The sequence below is a fragment of the Trematomus bernacchii genome, unplaced genomic scaffold (assembly GCF_902827165.1).
Source record: "Trematomus bernacchii unplaced genomic scaffold, fTreBer1.1, whole genome shotgun sequence".
In the NCBI taxonomy this organism is placed as follows: Eukaryota; Metazoa; Chordata; class Actinopteri; order Perciformes; family Nototheniidae; genus Trematomus; species Trematomus bernacchii.
In genome coordinates, this window is record NW_022987593.1 from 7,440,349 (window position 1) to 7,464,213 (window position 23,865).

The 23,865-nt window shown below is 40.3% G+C and overlaps 2 protein-coding genes across 2 annotated transcripts in view; both read left to right on the plus strand.

Moving 5' to 3' along the window:
* Positions 1-215: 215 nt before the first annotated feature.
* Positions 216-5,800, plus strand: uchl1 (ubiquitin carboxyl-terminal esterase L1 (ubiquitin thiolesterase)). Its single transcript, XM_034130432.1, has 9 exons — positions 216-335; positions 430-441; positions 839-967; positions 1,629-1,770; positions 2,205-2,290; positions 2,753-2,800; positions 3,416-3,485; positions 3,577-3,635; positions 4,774-5,800. Exons 1-9 carry the CDS (start codon positions 303-305, stop codon positions 4,855-4,857), a joined length of 663 nt encoding a protein of 220 aa, XP_033986323.1. The 5' UTR covers positions 216-302; the 3' UTR covers positions 4,858-5,800.
* Positions 5,801-7,206: 1,406 nt separating this feature from the next.
* The window catches only part of LOC117482145 (LIM and calponin homology domains-containing protein 1-like), a 29,140-nt gene continuing 12,481 nt past the window's right edge, over positions 7,207-23,865 (plus strand). The window contains 10 exon segments of the mRNA XM_034130145.1: positions 7,207-7,582; positions 13,534-13,604; positions 13,719-13,788; positions 13,887-13,993; positions 15,105-15,135; positions 15,235-15,345; positions 16,218-16,345; positions 16,557-16,627; positions 18,103-18,180; positions 18,182-18,305. Coding sequence (XP_033986036.1) covers positions 7,466-7,582; positions 13,534-13,604; positions 13,719-13,788; positions 13,887-13,993; positions 15,105-15,135; positions 15,235-15,345; positions 16,218-16,345; positions 16,557-16,627; positions 18,103-18,180; positions 18,182-18,305 — 908 coding nt within the window. The 5' untranslated portion in view covers positions 7,207-7,465.

Sequence of the window (23,865 nt, forward strand, 5' to 3'; positions counted from 1 at the left end):
GGTGGGATTTAGCTTAAATATTTTTTCTAATAGGGATGTATCTTTTTCCAGGGTGTTGCTACACATCACAACGTGTTGCAATATAAATGTAGAGTTGGAAATAACTCTAATATCGTAAAGAATGCCGGCAAAATATGAACTCCTCCGGTTATTTGATCTTAGCCCACCCCCCTGTCTGCCGGTAAGTGGTATGACCGGCAGCATAAAGTACGGGAACGCTGTGTAACTTCCACTGACATCAGCAGAAACCGGCACAGCGAGCAGACACACAGTTCACCGAGACACACCGAAACAAAGCGAAAATGGAGTGGACCCCAATGGAAATCAACCCCGAGGTAAGGGAAAATAACTCTGTGTTGTGTTGTTTGTAAACCGTAATGTTTTCACGGACGAAATACTCACTTGTGGTTTCTGTTTATTTTGTTTCAGATGCTGAACAAGGTAAGTAACAAACGGTTGGTGATGTAAACGTTAACAGTTTGATTCAGGTAAGTTTAGCTAGCTCCTTATAAGGGCAGTTTAACCGTTTGTGAGACGAACGTTAAAACAGGCAGGCAGACACGCCATTAAAACAAAGATAATATGGCGAACGTGAACTGTAACGTTAAAGGTAAATGTGATAGTCATGTAGAAAACAACAGGAGACGCTTTTATCTGATTTCATGAGCGGCAGCATCATCTCCAGTGTCTAGGTTACAGGGTGTGGTCTGGCTGGAGCAGCACAACGCAGCATCTTCCCTCAGAGGGGATCATGTATACATCTCGCATCTGAAACATCAACTCCTTCACCTCCATTTGAGCTATCGTGTTGTTTTATTATCCTTGCTGTGTGTTCCAGATGATGAGCAAGCTAGGCGTGGGTGAGAACTGGCGCTTTGTTGATGTGCTGGGGCTGGAGAGTGAGCAACTGTCCGCCGTCCCAAAGCCATGCTGTGCCCTGATGCTGCTCTTCCCACTGACACAACAGGTAATAATGGGGTGGTGGCGACTACTTCCTGGAAGCGAAGGGTGGGGTGAGTCTGAGATGCAGGGAGGGCATGGATGAGAGGGAGGAAAGGGCTGGTTTATAATGGGTAGAATAGGATATGCTCGGATGATGTGAAGAACATGAATCAGCTTATGCTTACCCTTTTTTCATCATCCTTTCATAACTACATTGTATTATTCTCAGATTTGATTGTATTTCATTATGTTTTTCCTCTCTTAAACCCTTTATTATACCAACCCTTCATTGGAGCCAGGCCACATCCCTGGGCCCCACAGCTGAAATATACCAACAAATAACAATTCATATAATTTTCAACTGAACAAATGTATAAATTGCTCTACAAATTATTACACACATATTGTGAAAAATCACAATTTTCTTGAGAGATTAAGAAGATGTATTCAAATGCCTTGTTTATTTCAAAACAAGTAAATATATAATGAGAAAAATCCTTTAATTAGTTAAATGTTAATTTCAGATTATTTGCTTTTATAAATGACTGAATTAAGTAATTGTGATCTTAATACAAATGCACATTTGAAGTGGCATATTTTGCTTCACCCTGGTTTGCATGGGCAGAAGACCATGACCATACTCCTATCTGCCAAACATGCCCATACGTTATTTGTCTGTCTTGCAGCATGAGTCTTTCAGGAAGCAGCAGGCCGACAAGGTTGCAGATAGCTCTGAGGTTTATTTCCTGAAGCAGACGGCAGTTAATTCCTGTGGCACCATCGCCCTGCTGCATGCTGTGGCCAACAACAAGAGCAAGCTGACATTTGGTGAGTTCAGATCGCAAAGGAACTGGTATTATAGTTAGTGCAAAACAACACAATTATCTATATAGATATTACAAAATACTTATTTATAAAAGGTGCTCACTGCTGTCTGTCAGTATAAATGACTCAGCAGTTTATATTCCAAGTGCCAAGATTTGTTGTTTTCATTTTTGAAAATATAACCCATACCTAATTTAGTCTTAGATTTATTTTACTATAGAGACAATGCCAAAATTACACCACATTTTGTTAAAACTAAAAAATCGTCATTCTAGACAGTGATGTGGGAACAACTCCGTAAATCAGCTGTAGACCAGTATAATAATTATATAATCTGTATTACTAGTAGTGTAATTAAGTGCGGCAGGTTGTGATTTGAATTGGGGATTAATTAATGTATTTCTTATTACGTTTGATGCTGTTTTGGGTCTCTTCAGAAAGTGACTCTGCCCTGAAGAAGTTTCTAGATGAGACTGCAAACATGTCTGCTGATGACCGTGCCAAACATCTGGAGAAGAACCAGGTGAGATAAACATACACACTGTGGAAGCTGCTTATGTTCTTCTGTTAGCTGAATAAAAAAAAAATAGAGATTTGGATAGATAAATGTTGGAAAAGTATTTCAAATTAAATTACTCGTCATCAAATAACACTTTAACTGCATTTACTACATTAAAAACAAATGTAAGCCCAAATCAAACACCCAATTTCTGACATTTCTGTTAGTACCTACATGTTTTGTTTTACCCACTTGGGGGTGCCAGACATCGCTAAATCTCTGTCACTCTAAAGGCCAGCCTGATAACGGCTTTACTTTTTTTTGGGATTTTGTTACACCATGAACGATTACAAATGTGTGCCATTTAAAAACTCAACATGTTACATATCTGATTGTCATTTGATCAGAAACATCTGAACATGTGTATTTAAAAAATAAATTAAAATGATCATTTTTATAACTGACACATGTTTGTTTCTCCTACAGGCAATCTATGAGGCTCACAATGAGGTTGCCGTGCAGGGCCAGTGCAGGGTAAGATATCCAAACGCAATATCCTCTACAGTAGGGCTGTGCAATTAATCTTATTTTAATCTCGATTTTGGCTTGCAACGATTACGAAAACAACGTAATCGAAATAAAACGATGATTTTTTTTATTTTATTGTGTTTTCAGTTGAATTATACTTAAAGTTCAGGCTTATCAACTGTTAAAACATACTGTTCACATTTTTTTTGTTTTCAAAGTAAATGGATAATCGCTTTTTAATAATCGTGATATCAATTATTGACCAAAATAATCGTGATTAGGATTTTTGCCATCATCGAGCAGCCCTACTCTACAGTACATATGGCCTACATTGTTGGCTACTTTTTAAGGTAGTAAATTCACATAATTTGAGTTATTCATGTGACACAGCTGACACATGCCACAGTTGAAGAGATTCCAATCTGCAGTGTTTCCCCATACACTGATAACGCTGAATACAAAGAATAATTATCAGAAAAATACATACTTTTCAGTTTAACGTGTTTCCCAATATGCACACTCTTTCTTTCTTGATAGCCCATTTGTGTGCTCTCTCTCTCTCTCTCTCTTTATGTAACAATATTTACTCTGAATTAATTCCTCGTATCTTTAATTTCCCAGCCGGAAGCTGACAAAGTCAACTTCCACTTTATTGCCTTTGTCAATGCAAATGGACAACTTCATGAATTTGGTAAGCATTTCAACTCCTTATGCACACTCTTCTATGTGTTTTTTTTTTTTATGTCTTTGATCCTAAAATATATGATCTATTTTTTTTTAAGATGGAAGAATGAATGGACCAGTGAAGCATGGAGATACCAAAGATGGGTCATTTATTACGGTAGGCAAAACTATAACCATTGTGTGTCCATTCTGGATTTGTTGGTATGTCATTGTGAGCCCAGTTCCTTTTATGCGTGTGATCTGTGATGAGTCATTGTATTGGACTGGAATAGGGAGTGGTCATTTCCGAGTATCTTGACTCAATCAATAAACTTGGCTAATGCACGCTCTCAAACCTCCTATAGGGATCATAAAAAATGTGTGGATTGGTAGAAATTGAAATTTTAAACATTACATCTTCAATAATCTCAATGTAATGATGATTTAAGCAATGCCAACCACCAAGTAACTTTGTAAGCCAAGAATGGTTGTTAGGTGAATAACGTATTTTTTTAGGAAAATCATAGCGAGTATGACTGATACAACTGGAAAAACAATCAGTCTGAAAGAGTGCAGTTAAATTCATCAAAAGTCTGTGAGATTGTCGCATAAAACCACCACATGATGGCGCTACGTGCACTAGAAATGAAATCACGACATTAAATGTTCATATGATATATTGGCTATCATGTAAAGAAATAAGTATAAACCCTTAGCAATATTAGAGATACCTTCATAGATGCATAAAAGATAATGGTAGATAAAAGTCACAGACTTGAATTTACAGCTTCTATTTAGTGTCATCGATTATATAAAATGTTGATATACAGTATTTATGAAGTGTAACAATAATTTTAGGACTGCTTCTGGTAATACTGTAAACACGCTTTAAAAAAACGATATAATGATAAACATAATTTTACTAAGCTGGAACTTACTAATAAGTTATACAAAATATATATATATATATATATATATATATATATATATATATATATATGAAAATACAATGTTTTACGACTTCAACCATATTTAATCACACCAAGCCTCATTTTACAGTATTCATATTTTATTAATGGTACCCAGGCCTACCGGGGATTATAAAGATATTGTGTAATATGTACCCGGATATTAAAAAATCCTCCTTAGGACAGTCTTTCCTTCATGGCTAGTAACATCAGATGTCTTAAGTGTAGTAAAAGTATTTCTGGTGTATAGTGATAAAATAACTTTAACCTTGAGTAGAAGTACATTATTGTGAATTACATGCAAGTTTTATTTGCGTAATCTTTTTTTTACTTGTAATCCATGCACAGGATGCGTCTAAGGTGTGCCGTGGATTCATGGAGAGAGAGCAAGGCGAGGTCCGTTTCTCTGCGGTTGCTCTCTGTCAGAGTTAAATGTTCGGTAGGACACAACCAAATTGTAAACCAAAATGTCCTGAAGCATTCACGTGGCCACATTCAGCCGGCACCCAGAACAACCTGTGAACACGCGCATCTGCAGACACTATGCACTGTAAAGCACACATTGTTGCCACATAAAGTACTTTCATCTCATGAACAAAGCATTCTTTAGCACATGTACACATACACACAAGGACACCATCAAACCCTTTTGTTCTGATGAAACTAACTGATACAAGCTAGCTAAACCTTTTATGTGATATCATTCAGCAATGGGAATTGTAAAACATGAGGTTAGACCTCACCTCACAACTGCTTCTATGTGTCTTTTTGCAACTTGTTTTGTATGTATTAATTGGTGCATCTGTGTCAAACTCTCAACACTGATGCTTGCATAAATACCTTTTGTGCCAATAACTAGAATAAAGACGAGTGGGAAGGAAAAGGCAGAAAACATTGCCTGTTTTTCTGAAAGCATTTAGTTCAGTTTAAAACAATCTGACATTCCTCAGAACAGCCCAAATCTATCCATAGGAATAATTTAACCATTGTTAGGAGAATGCATGCAACCCTGGCTTTGAGTGGCATTTGTTCTTGGGTGACACTTCTGGTAATTGGTAGTGGTGGATACCAGTTGTTAACCTATGTTTTCAGAAATGATTACAAGAGAATGTTGTTTGCACTTATTTTAAAATGGATTTTCACTTAACAATGTAAAAATAGTCAAATACACTGTAAGTGTACAAGTTTGACACATACAATACAAAACTTCAAAACACTATAGGGACCATCAAAATAAAGTGTTCTATATTGGGGTGTTGTCGAGCTAGGCTGTGCTACAATTGTTTAACTTCCTGCACTGTTTTAATACTATGTTGCTGTAGTTCTGTTGGTGATGCAGCTGTGGGAATTCATTAAAGCAACCATTAGACTTAAATGTGTCTTCTGGTCCGTTTCTTTCTCTTCCTTCAAAACCCAATCTTTAACCTTTATTTGACCTCCCCCAGTTCCCAGTTGGCATTTTAGTTGAAACTTCTTTCACGCTCGTGTCATATGAGGTGATGAAGTGGTTAATGTCATGCAGCCCTCACAGCTGGGGGTTCATCCTGACCAGTGCTGGCTGCAGTTCAGCTGTAAAGGGATGAAACGGGAGGAGGATGACTGAAGAGTTGATAGATTGTCTGTTCAGTCTACTCATCACTGCTGACACAAGACCTTTCTCTGGGTTGAAAAGAGCATGCACAGTGTGATGTACAGTATAAGCCTCTAAAATACAGAGAAATATCTATATTTTAGGAAAGCGGGTATGGAAGTAAAAAGGGTACCACTAGTCTCTCCTTTAACTTTTCTTTCAAAATGGTCAGAAAATAAAGGTTAACCCTGCTGTTTAAAAAGGTCACATTTTCATCAAATACTAAAGGGCATAAGCTATCGACACAACTGTGTACGCACAAGTATCAATAGCACTGATTGCTTACAACACTGCTGAGGACTGCCAAGCTATTCTTTTGTCAGTTTATGAAGTGCAGTTTGTAAGACTTTTTAGTGCTATAGATTGTTGTAGCTTCTTCCAAATTATGATGAAACAAATCTCTCAGAAGCTGTCTTATCATACATGGGGCATTCTTATTTTTAGCAACTTAAGGCAAAGCTGTTAGAAAGTGAGGTCATAATGTTGCCTTGAAGTATCCATTGGGTACAGAGCACACTGTGTTGTGGGACAGCTTCATAATATTTTGCCCAGACAAAAAACACAACTGTATTTGCATCATTGAAGCAAATAAATAACAGAAAAAAATGTGGATATTTAAATATGTTGTGTGGGTCCCTATCAAAACACAGAACAAAAACATTTGCATTTTACGAGTTTATTTTTGAAAAGTTATATGCAATTAATTAAATTAACTCAGGCCATTGAGAGTCTGAGGGCCTGGGGGTAGATGCTTCTTTATTAATTAATTAAACAAATACAATATAGGCCTAGCTTCAAATAATTTAGACTTTTTGTTGCATGTTTGAAGCCTGAGGTCTTTTGACTCAAATTGAGCAATAAACCGTGAAAGCTCTACGTTTTTAAATTTCATTGTAATATTTCTATAAATGTTTGAAACCAGTGGACTTCTAATACTCTGGTAAGCATACAGCAAATCTCCTGAAACTGTCAATTGCAGCTGACGCAGGAGAAATAACGGGATATTTTTTTCAGTCTCTCCCTCTCCCCTCTATCTCTTTCTATATCTCTCGACCTCCCCCGCATAGATTCCTGTCTGCGCGTGCACGTCCCTTCTGAAATGCGCGGCAGCGGCCTCGCGCAGCGTCGCCTACAGGAATCATTATTTTTAGCGCCTGGCTCGTGTTGCGGTGTCGGGGTCGCGAGAAGCTTTTCTCTCCATCTCTGTTCAATTGGAGCAGGACTCGCGGTTTGCACGAGAGAGCTACGCAACGCGCTGACTGTGCGTGAAGTTGCGGATCGGTCGATGTTTGAAAGCGAGGAGGGGGATAACAGACTGACAGAGCAGGGGGGGGAGCGCCAACACATCTTGTCCCCATATCACCAGCGTCCGATACACTCTCCGGTGCTCGTTTAACGGACAGCCAGGAGATGGCTAGCCCCACAGCAGGTCGAGAAGTCCCGGATGCTTCACCGCAGGACGAGCCGGAGGCGTCGGCTCAGCCCCATCCCCAACCAGCCTGTCTGGAGGCTCAGAAATGGATAGAGGTGAGTGAAGAGACGCTCCGGGAGGCTCACGGGCCTGCTGCTACAGCACCGCGGGACAGACACGTCCATTACTGGGGGATATAAATACATAGAGCACCGGTGCACCGTCACCTGTTGTGGGGACGATGCAGTGTCGGGTTACCGTGTGGGACAACGGCTCTGCATGTGTGGACAACGTAAAAGTTGTAACATGTGTGTCCTGGCGTTATTTAACACACACACCAGTAACGTGGGGGGTTTAAAGCAAGGACAGAGCTAGAAAAAAACTGAAAATTAAATCTCATAAAGTAGCCATTATGTACCGTTTGTTTTGATGTTTTTACTTGCTCGGTGGTGTAACGCCCCCTTTCTCCGGGTGAGAGGGGATTCCGGTTGCCATAGTGATAAAAACGGGCCAGCACTTACGCACTAGATGCTGTAGCGTTGATCCCATCGAATGAGATTATTATTTGGGGTTTGCTGCATCGCTTCTTCCACCATCACCATCATCTGCTTGGATAAAAACGTCTCTCTCTCTGAGCCTGAGCGGTGAATCATGATTTTGCCCTGTGGAGCTGAGTTATGATGACCTATTTTCTGCTGTCCCTGCTTCAGGCTATAGCTACCTGCCAACTAGCATCTCAGCTTTGGGTAATAAAGCCTGGAAGTACAACACAAATGAGCTCTAAAGCTCTAAGCTGAGTTTTGGCTTCAACTTCACACGATAGATGTGTTTTCACAGGACTCCCACTATCTCCCATCCATACAAGCTGTGGTAGATTGCAGAGAGTGAGATGGATAGTTATATTACAATCTGAATTGTAGTTAATGCAAGACTGCAAACACCTTTACACAGAGTTAGAATTGTTGTAAAATAGATAAAGATAGAATGATTCTTTCCATTGTCAAAGAAGTAGAAAGGTGACAGATTGGTTAAAAAATTCTAAACGGAACAAACAAACACTTATGAAACAGATTTAGGATTGATTATGCAGAGGACATTTCGGATTAAATGTTGATAAGGTTATGACACTGATTTGAAGGAATTAAACGCTCTTCTGCTTGTGGAGAACAACGGCCGATCGAGGTAGCTTTAGCTATATCAATATGCATAGATAATTTAAATGTAAACTTGCAAAGTTACCCCTTCAATAAATGATGTTTGAGTTGGGACATATCTGATTTTCAAATCATGCTTGTGCCCCACCCAATTTATAAAAAAAGGATAACAAAGCATTTCTTATATATTCCAGTTTGATAAAGTTTTCCAAACATTGCAAAAACATAAAGTGCTTTCCTATAACCTTAAAAGTTTTGTGTTAAACTGGTAATAAAACGTTCTCAAAATCCAAGATATAGAGCAAATTAAAAGAGCTAGATTTATTTAGATATAAAATGAAAAAATGTTTTTATTGATAAAACTAATATTTGTGATTTAAAAGAAATACCTAATTAAATTATAAAAAGGCCTTGTTTTTAAAAACATTTAGTTTAAAGCGTAAGAATAATAGAATTGGTAGTCTGTATTTTTTGGGGGGCATTCCTAAATCAATCAGAATTACAATTGACCTCTAACATGACATCCCTCTTAAATGAAGTTCATCTTGCTCCCAGTCAAAGCGTTGTGGTCTTTTGGATCACTAAAAAAACGTTAACAGGTTTTGTTACCAGGAAGGGGACAATAAGCACATTTTGGTCTGCATTTAAAAAGAATCAATGTTAGTAGTCTAGGTCAAAGTTGCTCTAGGTCTTATTCTCTCCTGTAGTGTATTCCTCTTGCTTTGTCGTCCTGCTGCCTCCTAATTCTCCAGTTATTTAAAGTCCGGTCAGGCCGACTCTATTTCTAGTGGTGTATTTATGCGCTTTCACAGGTGTGGATGATTCAGGGTTAAACACGCTCCATGCTGCATTTTCAGTTTGTGTGCCTCTTTCTAAGAGTATGCAAAGTGTATTCACACACACAAATGTCAATCAGCTATGCATGATACATCTCACACACTCCTCAGACACGCCCCGGTTGGGTGACACTGGTCACTATGGGAACATAACATGCGGCCTCTCAGGTGTCGCTGTTTCCAGGGGGAGCAGTAGAGCAGTAGGCAATCTATCACCACATGACCAGAGCAGGAAATGACACGGGTACAGACAAGACCTTTCTATCTGTTTATAGACGAGACAAGGCAGGATTAGACTGTCTCAAAGCTGATGCACAGTGCACACCATCGAATGTGCTTAAACCTGGTGGATGTGTCGTTGATTGAGTAGGTTAAAGTTGGACATGCTTAGAGGAAACATAACGTAAACTTGGTGACAGCAGTTAACCTCTGCTGTCACCGGCATACAGTACATAGCCGGTGAGGTCAGTCACACAGGGGAATAGATAGACCAAAGAATATATTTGTGTGTGTGTGTGCCAGATGCCACAGCTGTCTGTCCGAGGCAGATTATCTCCAATGGTCGCAGACAGCCAGCTGTGTCTGCACGAGAGAGAGAGAGAGTGTGAGAGCAGGGATTCATGGGATTTTCCATGCATTAAATGCTGTATGAAAGAATGTGGAATAATGATGGGATAGGCTTACTGTTCGCACAGATGTCTTTCATGCCTCAGTGATTTTTGAAGTTTTTGTGTTGCCAAAATACTTGCAGTTTCCCACGGATAAAACTACACATCTTGGCATGGTGCAGATTTCATTAGCATTACTTCAGGTTGTGTTGTATTAAAAAAAAAGTGTTACGCTTAACTTTACTTCATTTAGGATGCAAAGGACACTGAAATGTACATGAAAACAGACTCTTAGTCCTAGTGGGGGAAATAACATACCTACTTTACTACTTTTTGCATTTAAGTGTACTTTGTACTTATCTCAGAAGTTAAATAAAGATCAAATTACAAATTACACTTGACTTCATTTCTATGCACACAGTGCAGAGTGACATATGTGTATATTAAAGGTCACTATCTTATTTTGACCCATTTTGTATATTATCATTGATTTAAAAATACAAAATAACATGCCATGATTACGTTATGATAGCTCCTATATATCACATGTAACTAAAAATGTTAGTGTACTTTTACCACAAATTCATTTTACTGTGATATAGTACAGTAAGTGTGCTGAGAGGAAGTACTTTGGTTCCTCATGTTGAACAGATATTAATTATCTGGTGGTTTCTAGTGTCCAATCACTGGTTATTTTCTCCAGATTAAACTCATCTTCAATCTGGATTATGACTTCATCTTTATGGATTTCTCTTTCAGTTTTTCTTTTTGTGTTTTTCTCTTTTTTCTGTGTGTCACGATAGTCCATTAGTGTGCAGGATGCCTACAGCACATTATGACATACCGAGGCTAATGTTTCTGCAACACCACACATTGAAACAGCAGCCTCTCAGCTCTTTGTGCATCAACTGGGACTCTAACACTATACATCTCCATCAAGTGGCTTTACTGGGAGCACATGGGCAGTTTCATTTCATTTCAAACCTTTATTTATCCAGGTGTATCCCATTGAGATCATTAATCTCTTTTTCAAGGGAGACCTGCTCAAGTAGGTTCCACATGAAACATAAAAACATAAACAGAACAACAAAAAGGACATCATACAGCATCATTACAGGGATTACAATTTACATAACTATCCACATGAACAGGTACCAACAGCTTCCGATTGAGTAGCATCCAACCGAGCTTTAAAAACATTTAGTGGCACCAGATTGCTCAGTGTAAAGTGGCTTTCCTGGGAGCACATGGGCAGTTAAGCTTGGTTTAACAATGTGCATCCCATACATCAATTTTACATTTGAGTCACATGCATTGAATTGTAATATTTGATGCCATAATTGTTCTATGGCTTTTCCCGCAGGGACTGCTAATGAAATGTAGCTATCTAGCTAACTCTGGCGTAATCCATTTTCCTTGTTAATCAAATTCACTTAAAAGGAATTTCCCTTTGTGTTTGGTGGATAAAATAAGTACTGTAATAGAAGTATTTATGTTTCTGAAAAACAGTAGCTTACCTCTCAGATTTGAATGGTAATACATGAGAGAACTTGGGGTCAATTCAGGATATGGACTGGTTGTCCCATGATATATATAAACATCAAACTGTCAGTGCAGCAGCATGGCCTCTTATAATTTGTAAGACTTTTAGTCAGAGCCTATATAATCGTGGCTTTCCTGAGCTGTAATACAATACAGCATGTGATGTACGTATTAAAAATATCACATCTAACTTAATTTACTGCATATTTTTCTGCTCCTGTGATCTAATTTGTAGCCTCTCATTCCTTCAATTTTTTTTTACAGTTGTTAAAATACAAGAAACGTGTACTTTGGCCTAGTTCTGCTTCCCCTCTTCCCCACACACAGTTTAAATGGTAGCTGCTGCTGCCATTCACCCAGACTGAGCAGAGCAATCCTCCATGGAGACTGGCAGGGAGCGAGGGTCGAATTACTGTTGAAATACCCTCAAGGCCTTTGAAATGGTTTTTGGAGCAGTCATGAATGCTCACTTATCAAACGTCACTCTCTTGTTTATATGTTTTCATCCCAATTTAATCCAAAATATGTAAGCGCACATCAGCCACTGTGTCTATCTTTTGCACTTCAGTTTCAGCATTTTATACATAACCAATCGTTATCCACCTCCACCCCTTACAAACTGTCTGTGGCCTTTATCACACACACAAACACACACTATCCACACAAACAGTCATCCTGCTCTCCCTCAATAGAGTACTCTCCTTGGTCAGTAAATTATGCATGACCATGCTGTAAATGTTTCAAGATCGTGTGTGTGTGTGTGTGTGTGTGTGTGTGTGTGTGTGTGTGTGTGTGTGTGTGTGTGTGTGTGTGTGTGTGTGTGTGTGTGTGTGTGTGTGTGTGTGTGTGTGTGTGTGTGTGTGTGTGTGTGTGTGTGTGTGTGATGATGGACAAGAAAAAGAAAGTGATGCCAATGGGAAACATCTGGTCTTCACTTATATAACTATAAAACAATAGGCTTTTTTCAGAGTGTGGGTGTTTTCCTGTCATATGTTTGGTACACGTGCATTCGAACTTCACAAAAATAAATACAAATGATTTGCTAAATATCACCTGAAATAAAGGACAAACAGAAAAAGAAAGAAATCTCAAAGACTAATTCTCTTAATAAATCAAAAATATTATTTATTGTTGTCAGTTGCAGACAAATATAGACCCATTTACTCAGCGTAAGTGTGTGTTGTTTGTAGGAGGATGTACAGTATATTATAGCATACAGTATACTGTATATGAGCAGTGGAGACGTAGAGAGAATGTGTGGCTGCAGTTAGCAGTTTCGGTGCTAGCTATAATCTGTGCTAATCTGGATTAGAAGTCTAAAGAGTCGAACCTCTCTTATTTTCTGCTGATCTTTGGCTGCTGGTTACACAACAGCTCCAGAAAGCAGTGTGTGGACTGGTAATATCTCACTCCTCCTCTCCGGCCTGTGCAGGAAAGACGTCAAACTGGAGTTCAGGTTAGAGGATTGAGGTTATGGTCCGCTCAGACTACGACTGCGTGCATCTAAATCAGGAAAATGAAATGAGGACACAGAGCAGTGTGTCACTCTCATTTGGTTTCTACTGAAGCAAAACATGTTGGGGGAAGGGTGAACTGGGCAGCAGCAGGTTCCTCTGTCAGCGACACAATGAGGCACTATTCAACAGACTTTATGCACTTCTTTACTTGATAATCAATAGATTATAACAACAAAAAGATACTTTCAGCCAGAACAATGAATCATTATAAACTAAATATCCTCTGATTTTGGTTTGTTCAGGACATCATCCTCGGCTCTAGGAACTTGTAATTAAAATGTCCTAATAAATAATAACTTGATTATCAAAAAATAACTAATAAAGAAGGAATCATCACTAAAACTATTAGGTAGTTGCAGCCATATTTCTAGTCCACCGCCTTTACATCTGTCTCTTCCTTTGCCCCCCAGGCTGTAACAGGGAAGAGCTTTGGAGAAAAGGACTTCCGCAGTGGACTGGAGAACGGCATCCTGTTATGCGAGTAAGCTTCTGACATCCCCCCCCCACTCAGTTTTGATGTCTGAAGCAGCAACAACATACATTAACTCCTTCTAAGACTCAATAAATCTCTGCTTCTCCCCTCCTCCTCTGTCAGGCTGCTGAGTGAGATCAAACCAGGGCTGGTCAAGAAGATCAACAGACTGCCCACCCCCATCGCTGGCCTGGTAAGAGGACACTCTCCAGTGTGACATCAACACTGTGAGCCGGCCTGTTCGTCAAAGTGATAAACTCTGACTGTGGTCCCCTGCTCTCTGTCTTACAGGACAACCTGTCTGTCTTCCTGCGGGGCTGTGAGGAGTTGGGCCTGAGGGGCTCCCAGCTGTTCGACCCCGGGGACTTGCAGGACACTTCCATACGAGCTAACCTCAAGTAAATAGCTGTGTGTGTTTCTGTGCCTTTCTTTATTGTCCATTTGAAAGGGATAGTTTGGATTGTTTGAAATGAGGTTGTATGATGGACTTATTCATAATAAGTGGATCCCAAAAGTGTATATTTCGTGTGTGCAGGATTTCAGTCGCCAATGGAGAAAGATTTGTAGCATTGATTTATTGAAAAAGCCTTAACTGTTACGTTCCTTATACCTCTTCCACCTACGTACCGATTCTTTCCTTAAAGGTCATCTATTATGCAAAATCCACTTTTTCATGTCTTGTATACATAAACATGTGTCCCCTCTGTGTAAAGAGATTCTGAACGTTTCAGGAATAAAGATTCTCTCTCTTTTTGTCCTGATCCATTTATATAAAAACCTGTCTGAAAATGAGCTGATCAGATTTTGGCCACTTTATGATGTCATAACGATTTTTTGGCTTGTGTAACCATTAGCCAATAACCAACCAAGGTAACCCCCCCCCCCACCTTATCACCTGAATCTCCTCCTAGAGCACTATTGTGTTCTTTTTAACCAAATATCTCTCAGAAGGCGGTGGGGAGTAGCACCTTATTTTCATCTAAAGTAACAGACAGAGAATCAGCACTTTTGAAACAGGGCTGAAACAGAGGGGATTATGGGATGCTGCAATGGGTGATCTGTTTGGTATTTCGAGGCAAACACTTGCGAGACATGTTTTGTATATATCTGAGACCTATAATATATTGATGAAAAAGAGTATAATAGGAGACCTTTAATGGAGGTGCAGTGTTTTGCAAATCACTGGTCAAAAACCTGGTTTTAGCTGTTGTGTGATTTGGGTGAATCTGAACTAACCAAAGTAAAACTAAAACAACTTAGCGATCAATGCAAGGCTAGACAAAAAATGGTGTGTTCAAAAGGCTCTGTTATCTTGAACATATGTTTAGCTGATGCCCAGGTCACCAGCAGCTTAACATCCAAGGCTGAAACACAGGACATGCTGATTACCATCTCTACTGTAGATAACACACTGACTATGGATAATAACCGTATTCAACCCCGCTGCAAAATCCAAACTATCCTTTTAACGTAGTTTCGCTTGACACTAACACACTTCTCTGTCATCAGGGACTCTGACTGCAACCGCAAACTCAAAAATGTGAGTCATTATTACAGTTTCATTTATTTGTCTTGCTTTATCGTCTATATCAGTGTGTTTAGCATTCATGAATATACTTCACACTCCTGTATCTCTCAGGTGCTGAACACTCTGTTCTGGCTGGGGAAGGCTGCCAGCGGCTGCGCCTCCTACAGCGGACCTACTCTCAACCTCAAGGAGTTTGAAGTGCTTCTGGCTCAAATGAGGCTGGTGAGTGAACACGGTGAAGAGGACAGAGGGGGAGGGGGGAGGAGCGGGAGAAACACAGATAGCGGCATGGAGGAGGTGCGGGGGATGGATTTCTTAGTTTCCTGTCTTTGTTGGGGTGCAGCAGAGTCACACCAAACGGGAGACAAACACATTTTTGTTTTTGTAACAACACAGCCCCTCCTCCTATTTCAGGGAGACACAGAACAGATACACAGGACAAAAGAAAGGAGAGAAGAATGTCTCAGCACATTTGATCTGTTGGTTAAACTGGCCGTCGATTCAAAATACCATGAATATCTATGACGGGTTGCATGAAGCATCTTAATATACATTTTTTTTTATCTTAAGTTATTCCTTAAAAGCTTAAACGTAGCACAATCTTCCTTAGCAATAACTTAAAGAAGACATTTATATTTTAGGACACAACTAATTAGTGTGAGATTTTTTCCCTAATCAAATCGGTCCTACTTTTCTATTGTTTTTCGGACATTATGAATCTTATTTTCAACTTGAACAAAACAACATTTTCCATTAAACACTACAAAACATGTTGTGTTGGTGTCCAGTCTCTGGAATTTTCATGACAATTTCAAGCTGGACATTGGGAAATCGCTTGTTTTTTTTTGTTGCAACTGTGTTAAACAATTCCCATACCAAATTAAATAATACCTAAATCAAATCAGAAAATCATCATCAGAAAAACCTAGGATCCTTTGTGCAACCCTTCAAATGTTTTCCTTTCTTTTGGCCTCCTTTGCAATCATTTTCTCAACCCAGGCATTTTCTTGAGGGAGCTTCTTATATTATTGGTCTTACTCTACATCATGCTCCTTTCCATATATTGTTTTAATGCTTTTTATTTGTGTTTCTAGGAAAGTGATGAAAGTGGTGACGGTTCACAGAAGCGCAGTGTGAGGGACAGCGGCTACGACTGCTGGGACTCTGAGAGAAGTGACTCTCTCTCTCCACCACAACACACTCGTGACAACTCCCTAGACAGGTGAGAGACATCTGTCAGCACACACACATACCAGAATATATAGACGCACACACCGGGGATATTTCAGATAACTGATGAAAGGTTGAATACAGCTACTTCCTAATTTTAGAGACACACATTTGAAGCTTTAAAACTGGTTCCATTGATACAAAACCCACATGTGAGTTTGAAATAATGTGTTTTTTAAACTTTTTTTTTTTTTTTTTTACAGTCTGGACTCCATTGGCTCTCGCTCACAGCACAGCCCTTCTCCTGATGTGGTGAATCGAGGCAACAGTGATGGTTGGTTCTGATATGTCTTTATATAATATTTCTGAATGTCTGCCCTAGTCTTTTTCAACAAACATGAGAGTAGATATAGATCTTCTCATGTAACTTTATTAAAAATAGCAAATAAGCATATTGCTCAAACATCCCTTTAAAGCAGGAATACAAAACCCACTCACCCATAAATAATCCGACTGCTGTCCCCTCACGTGTGGGGGTTTTAACCTTGGTATGTTATGGCCAGTCAGGCGGCCTGTGAATAACAGCTGAACGTCCAGACACTGTGTGTGTGTGTGGGTGTTTGTGTGTGTGTTGGGGTTTGTGTGTGTGTGTCTGTGTGTGTGTGCCCCAGATGCAGCAGCTGTTGATCTGGGTAGCAATCATAAAATATTTGAACCTGGGAAACACAAGCTGAGGTCAACATCCTGCGTGTCACAGACATCCTGTCTGTGTCTTTTACGTCGACACTTTGAAATGCGTGCAACAGAGTGACAAGAAAAACTCTATTCGAGAGCCGGGAATAGACTCTATCCCTACATTCCCAGGAGGTCCGAGAGACAGTGTGTCGCTTTACCAAGTTATATTCATTACCCAACACGAAAGAAAGTCAGAGAATATAAATATACTTATTCTCTCTGTTTGTGTGCTTGCAAAATGCTGCATAGATGTATGTACAATACGTGTGAATATGTGAAAAGTTGCCAAGGAAAGAAGTGATATTTCTCACTGCTGTCACAATGGAGCGTTGCATTTAGAGAATGATTCATTGTTTACTGTAATGTAGGTCGTATTTTTCAGTAACCCAGCAAAGCTGAGATTTGGGGACAAATCAGACATGTTACCAAACAAGCAGACAGTCCAGAGGTAAAACCGAAACCTGACATGCTCAACGTGTTGATAATAATGATCCCTTATTCTCTTTTAAATAAGATGGACTAACCTTGGTTGGGTTTTTTTTCTAATCTGTCTGAGAGTCTGTATGATGGCTTTTGTTTTTAGCCTGACTTCTTATAAGCAATGGGCTATCTCCAGTCCTAGAAATGTAAACCTGCATTTTCTTTCTATTGTGTAGCAGGGAGTGACTCCACTAGTTGGAAATAGAAATCCAAATGTTTAGAGGTCTATGTAAAACTAATCCTACTTCTCACTTGATTTATTACTTTTTAAATGAGTTTATGGTCTCTATCGCTAGTCTCATGTCTTATTCAATACAGAATGGTTCTGAAAATGATGGTTTCATTTAGATTCAGTGTCCAAGTTGCTTGAAGCTGTAAAGAAACTTAAAAATAATCTGTCATGACCCATTTCATAAGAAATTCCCTTCACTGGAAAAATCGCTATTAGCACAAAAGATATTATGAATGTGGCTGGTACGTCTTCTGCAGTGGTGATGATGTAAGAACTCATTAAAAGTATTTCCTGACATATTTTCTAACCTTATTCACTCTTTTTTTGTAATCTTTCATGCTCCATCGCTCTTTGTTGCCCAGGACGAGGCAGCGACTCGGATGCTGATGCCCCCAGCAGGAGGCCAGATGTGAGGAAGGATGACATGTTGGCCAGACGGACGGCCAGCAGTGAATCAAGAAGCTTCGTTCCCTTTAACCAGTTTCTTCCCAACCGAACCAACACCAGCTGCTACATCCCCGCTCCACGCCGAAAAAACACATACAGAGGAAGGAGATCAGCGGAGGTAATGACCACCAAATTAGTGCACTAAATAATTCAGATACAAATAATGCATATTAAGTGCTGCAATGGAAAAATACATAAAAGGAGCTGAAGAAAAAGGTGAATCACATAAGACAGGGGTGTCAAACTCAATTTCAACTCGGGCCACATTAGCATCATGGTTGCACTCAAAGGGCCAGTTTTATATATATATAAAATAATGTATTATATAACATTATTGCCTCTGCATTGGTTTATTATCGGATAGGGTAATAACTTCATAATTAACTACGTCTGAAAGCAGAAGTCTAGGGCAAACAATTGCAAGTCTCTTCAGTGCGCATGTCACAAAATGATTTAAAAAGGAAAGCCAAATTCTGGAAAAACAAAAAAAAATAAGTGAAATTTTGGGGGGGGGGAAAAAAGTCTAATTTGAGATGCATTGTGGGACAAGTTTATGGGCAATGTGTTTCTGTAAAGCGGCATGTAACCGTATAATAAACATATTATATTCTTTGCAAGCTCTTGTGGGGCCACATGAAATGAAGTCGCGGGCCGGCTTTGGCCCCCGGGCCTTGAGTTTGACACCCCTGACATAAAACATACACACACACACACTTCATCATCCCTAATCTGTCCCTGCCGTTACACACCGTTCCCCAGTCAAGCCTCTCAAGAGCAGTCCACAAGAACTGGACTGCAACACAGAACTCCCAAGACTGTCACTTGGGCACCCGAGAAAAATGAGGAAAAACAGGAAGAGGAAAAAGTGACGCTGGAAGTGTTGGAGCAGAAGAAGCTGCAGAGGTTGCAGAAGGCAGGGATTAAAGTTCTGCCTGCTGCCGTTCGCTACAGCAGGTCAGAGAGGAGCGGCATGAGAGCTGCTGTGCTTTGACAGTTTTGGTCGTGTTCACTAACGGATCGTTATGATGGTCATTTTAATTGTGTGTTTTTCTGGTGCTCTATTCACACTGGAGGTTTGGGTTTGTGCAGATATCTGGTTTGAGCAATTTGGCTTATTTATAATGTGTTTTGGGATAGAGATCTGACTAACTGCTCGATACTGTTTCTGTGTTTTATATGTGAGAGCTTGATTCAAGTCTTGACTGTTATTAAGGGGAAATTGAGCCACCTTTTACATAGTGTTTAGTGTTTACATCAGTGTTGATGGTAAATGCATTCAATTATAACGCTGTCATTTGATGCGTCAAGGACGTAGTTGGATGCAATGAACATCTAGAAACTACTTTAGCTTAGGTGTCTATCTCAGGTTTCTTATGAATATATCATACACTGAGGATTGTATTGCTTCAGTTAATCACATTTACCATCAACAGTGATTGGACATAAGGTGGCAAATGTTTCCTTTAATATTGTAAAATATATTTCGATGGGCATGGATTGCTACTCGGTTGGTTTGACAGGTGATACATTTGCCTGTGAACTATGACTAATCAATGGGACCTTGCAATATCACACTAATTGTGGACGCATGTCAAATAGGAACTTTGCACGACGCTACCTCTGCTCTCAGCATGCAACAAAGGATTTTAATAACCTACATGACCTTTTCACACCAGCCCTCCAACAATGGAGGAACAGGAAGTGAGGTCTCCGTCCCCGAGCATCATCCTTCGCTGCGAAAATGAATTTTTGAGCACTCAGAAATCTGCCTGGGACTCTTCCTCTGATGTGGAAGAGGAGGCCGAGGTGCGGAAAGTCCCGGATGTTCGTAAAGACGATCTAGCATCCAGACGAGCTCATCGCGGCACGGTTGCTCCCAAGGTGCACCAGTTTGTCCCAACACCTGCATGTAGCAGCAAAGACAGGGAGCGCTGGGAAGGCATTAGACGAGCCTCGCAGCAAACACTGCAGGAGAAGGAGATCAGGTTAGCTGAAGTTTGTTTGTGTGTGCTGCCATTTTTCTTCCATTTGCTCTCCAACTCTCACACATTTTCCTACTTTTTCCTTCTTTGCGTGCTGTGGTTTGACGTGTGTGTGCTCAACTTTGTTTGCTGTGTGTTGCGATTGGCTCTGTGATTGGACAGTGACAAGGAAAAAGTCCCTGACATCATTACACGCAGAGACAATCCTTTCCTAAACTCCGCCCCTCGCCACGAGGAAGAGGAGGACGGGGAGGAAGTGGGAGAAGAGGGGAAGGTCATAGCAACGCCTAATAAGCAGAAGGATGACCTGGCTCGTAGGCGGGCTCTGAATAAGCCCCTCCCTCACAGGGACGGACCAATGAGCTTTGTTTCTGCCCCAATGAGCGAGAAAGACATGCAGAGGTGGGAGAGACTCAAGATGACTGAACCCAGGTGCCCAACACACTCTCTCTGTTTCAGCACACATGCAGTACAAAGTGTGGTGTGTGGGTGTGTGTGTGTGTGTGTGTGTGTGTGTGTGTGTGTGTGTGTGTGTGTGTGTGTGTGTGTGTGTGTGTGTGTGTGTGTGTGTGTGTGTGTGTGTGTGTGTGTGTGTGTGTGTGTGTGTGTGTGTGTGTGTGTGTGTGTGTGTGTGTGTGTGTGTGTGTGTGTGTGTGTGTGTGTGTGTGTGTGTGTGTTTCTAGGTTCAGTTTCAGTCTTAAACAGATGGACTGTAGGTAGGAGAGTAACATTGAACTACAGAGCCTTTCAGATGAAGTTGCAATCCAGTTATTTAAAGGGTTATTGCTTAAATCCCTGACAAACAATGGCTTTACTACGTTTGGTGCTTTATTTGGAAAGCCGATTAACTTGATTCCTAAATAAACAGCAACATCTATGTTATCTACACAAAGTAAGGGGTTTCATAAATGTGAATCTATTACTTCAATACTTCCTTTATTATTCAAAATTCCCAACAATCATTTTTTTATTTATTTTTTTATTATATGTAGGATATCTTCTTGTTTATTACTTTTTGTGAATCGAAATCAAGGGTTCAAGGTTCTTTATTGTCAAACTGACATAGCTACAGAGTAATTATGTTGTTGACAATCTTATGTCACAGGCTTCTGTCCATTTGATGTCTTTTTTAGCTGTTATGATTAATTCAGTTATCAAAAAACACATTAACAGGTTAATACTCCATAATGTAAATAGAAGTTCATTAGTTATTTTCTTGGACATATTTAACCCTTAAATGGGCAATCACATATACATATTTTAACAACGTTATAACACCCGTATTTCACCTATATTACACTGTTATTAGACCCATATTACACCCATTTACACCCAATTTCACCAGTTGTAGTCTTTATTATCTTGTACACTTTTGTAAGCACCATAATCTCCACCAATTCTTAGTTTCCTTTCTCTTCTGGTCTCAGTTGCTCCCCATGTTCTCATCTGCTTGTTCATTCTCCTCACCATTGTGCACTTCAGACCTCTTCAGTCTTCTTTGGCACGCATTGAAACAGAGTTGGGAATTGGTGTGTGACCAAAAGAGAGGCGACTGTTGGCTCAGAGCACTGCTTGGGCTTTGTTTTCCCCTCTCAGCGCTGATGTCATTAGATAGGATAAAGAGTTTTTTGTGTTCCCAGTAGAGCTGCAGTTACTAGGAAAAGGGACTTCACCTAGTGTAGATACAAATGCTTGGTGTGTGTGTTGTGAAGGTACGTATGTGTGGAAGTCATTAAGTACACAACCCCATGCTCTGTCCCCTTCTGTCCATCCACACTTCCTGTCTGATTCATCATTTCCAACTCATGCTTCCTTTGTCTCCACAGTCTGATCCTCTCTTTCTGGTTGCTCATGATTTATTTTCCGCTCTCTTTATTTCCCCCCTGCTCTTCTCCTGGTTGTTTGTGTGTGTGTGTGTGTGTGTGTTCGTTCGTTCGTATGCCTTCATGTGTGTATTGTACAGTGAGGCCAGCCCGGCCCCAGCTGTGTGTCAGGCTTGTCTGGAGAAAAATTATGGAAGTCCTTTCAGCGGATCAGCAAAGGCTAGACGGGGTCACTGCAAAGTTGTGACCTTTGGGGGCGTGACAGAGATCGAGCAGCCAATAGACACAATCGCATCAAGTGAAGGGGAAGAGACGGAGTTGCTAAGACGACTCCTTTCCAAGGCAACTGTAGCCATGCCTACTATTGGCCTGGGCTCCCAGCTTTCAGAGCGGGAACGCAGGTACGGACGAGGCCAAATACGACTTAGGCTACAGTGTCTTGAATCCAAAGTCTCTTGCATTAGTGTGGACTGCACTGACAAAAAAATAGGTCCCTATCTTTTTATATTATCTATTGAATGATTTAATATAATTGCTTGTGATGTTGATTTATATAATCTTTCACATTTCAGGCTTTTTTAAATTAGTAGGTAGTGTGGCTGCACCTCTCTCTGCATTGTCCTGATTTGCTTGTAGTTTTAATAGTAGGTAACAAAGGTACGCGCACACATGCATGTACATGCTGCTGTGACAACTAGTAATATAATAAATAACTTGTATTTGAAGTATCAAAGACATGATTTAGGAAGTATTTAAAAAGTGTCTTCACTACATAGATAACAAACCCCCTTTTTTTTGTCAAAAATGTAGGTTTATGTATTGGCCATTATATCAGGTTTCTTAATTTCTCAAATATCAATATTGATATCAGCTTAAAAGTGATGGTCGGGCTTCAGACAACAATTATAGCAAATGCACAATTTGTGCACTTCTATAATGTTTTTTTACTGGTCAAAGGGCTTTTTCTTTTAGTTTTGCATCTCTTTTGCATGGTCTTTCTTACCTTTATCTATCGGCTCCTAAAACACTCTTTGGAATGGTTTTCAGTTGTAATTCTTCTCTTCTTTACCTTCTCTTTTCTTTACTTTTTGTCACCACTAACATAGTAGCAGGTTTGGGTATTATTGTTGTTGCTGTTTGAGCTTTATATGATGCTCTCACAGCCAGGTGGATGGAGCTGACCTCAATCAAACCACCCCTCCCTTTACTGACCTCCCACCCTGCACCCCTGAGACCCCTCCTACTCCTGCCGAGATGGATGCACGTCTGGCTCAGTATGAGAAAAGAGCAGAGGAGGATGAAGAGGATGAGGAGGAAGAAGAGAGGATCCCAGATCTTCAGAAAGACGACATGATGGCAAGGAGGACAGGAGTTTTCCATAAACAAAGCACCTCTACAGCGACGTTCAACCGTTTCCTGCCTCTGCCCAGTACCAAGCGCTGCACTCAAGGCGAGGTCACCACTGACGCGGCTCCGTGGAACAGAAGGGAGGTGCAGGCAGACAGGAGAGAGAAAGTAAACGCCAGGTGGGCTGAGATTTGTGTGTCTAACAGTGTGAGGAGGAGCACTAACACGCTTGGTGTGGTTTACATCCAGAAAGAGAGCTTGATGTTTATTCAATTCAAGGAGTTTCTCTCATAGAGTGGAGCAACAGCAACCCAGAGTTCCCATGGAAACACCTGACAGGACTGTAATCCGAGCAACGTCTCACAGCGAATATGATGATGAAGAGGATGAGTATGATGAAAACGAGCCTTTGCCTGACCTGGAGAAGGACGATATGATGGCTCGAAGGACCGGATCATTCGTAAAACCCAGTGCAGTCAAAACAAATCAGACCAAAAACCAGTTCCTGCCGGTACCTGGATCAGTG

Bases quoted from the DNA above. Each gene is read 5' to 3' on its own strand.
- uchl1 (XM_034130432.1), top strand. From the start codon at position 303: ATGGAGTGGACCCCAATGGAAATCAACCCCGAG. The intron at 1,771-2,204 runs GTGAGTTCAGAT...GGGTCTCTTCAG, and splicing joins CAAGAGCAAGCTGACATTTG to AAAGTGACTCTGCCCTGAAG. The intron at 3,486-3,576 runs GTAAGCATTTCA...TTTTTTTTTAAG, and splicing joins TGGACAACTTCATGAATTTG to ATGGAAGAATGAATGGACCA.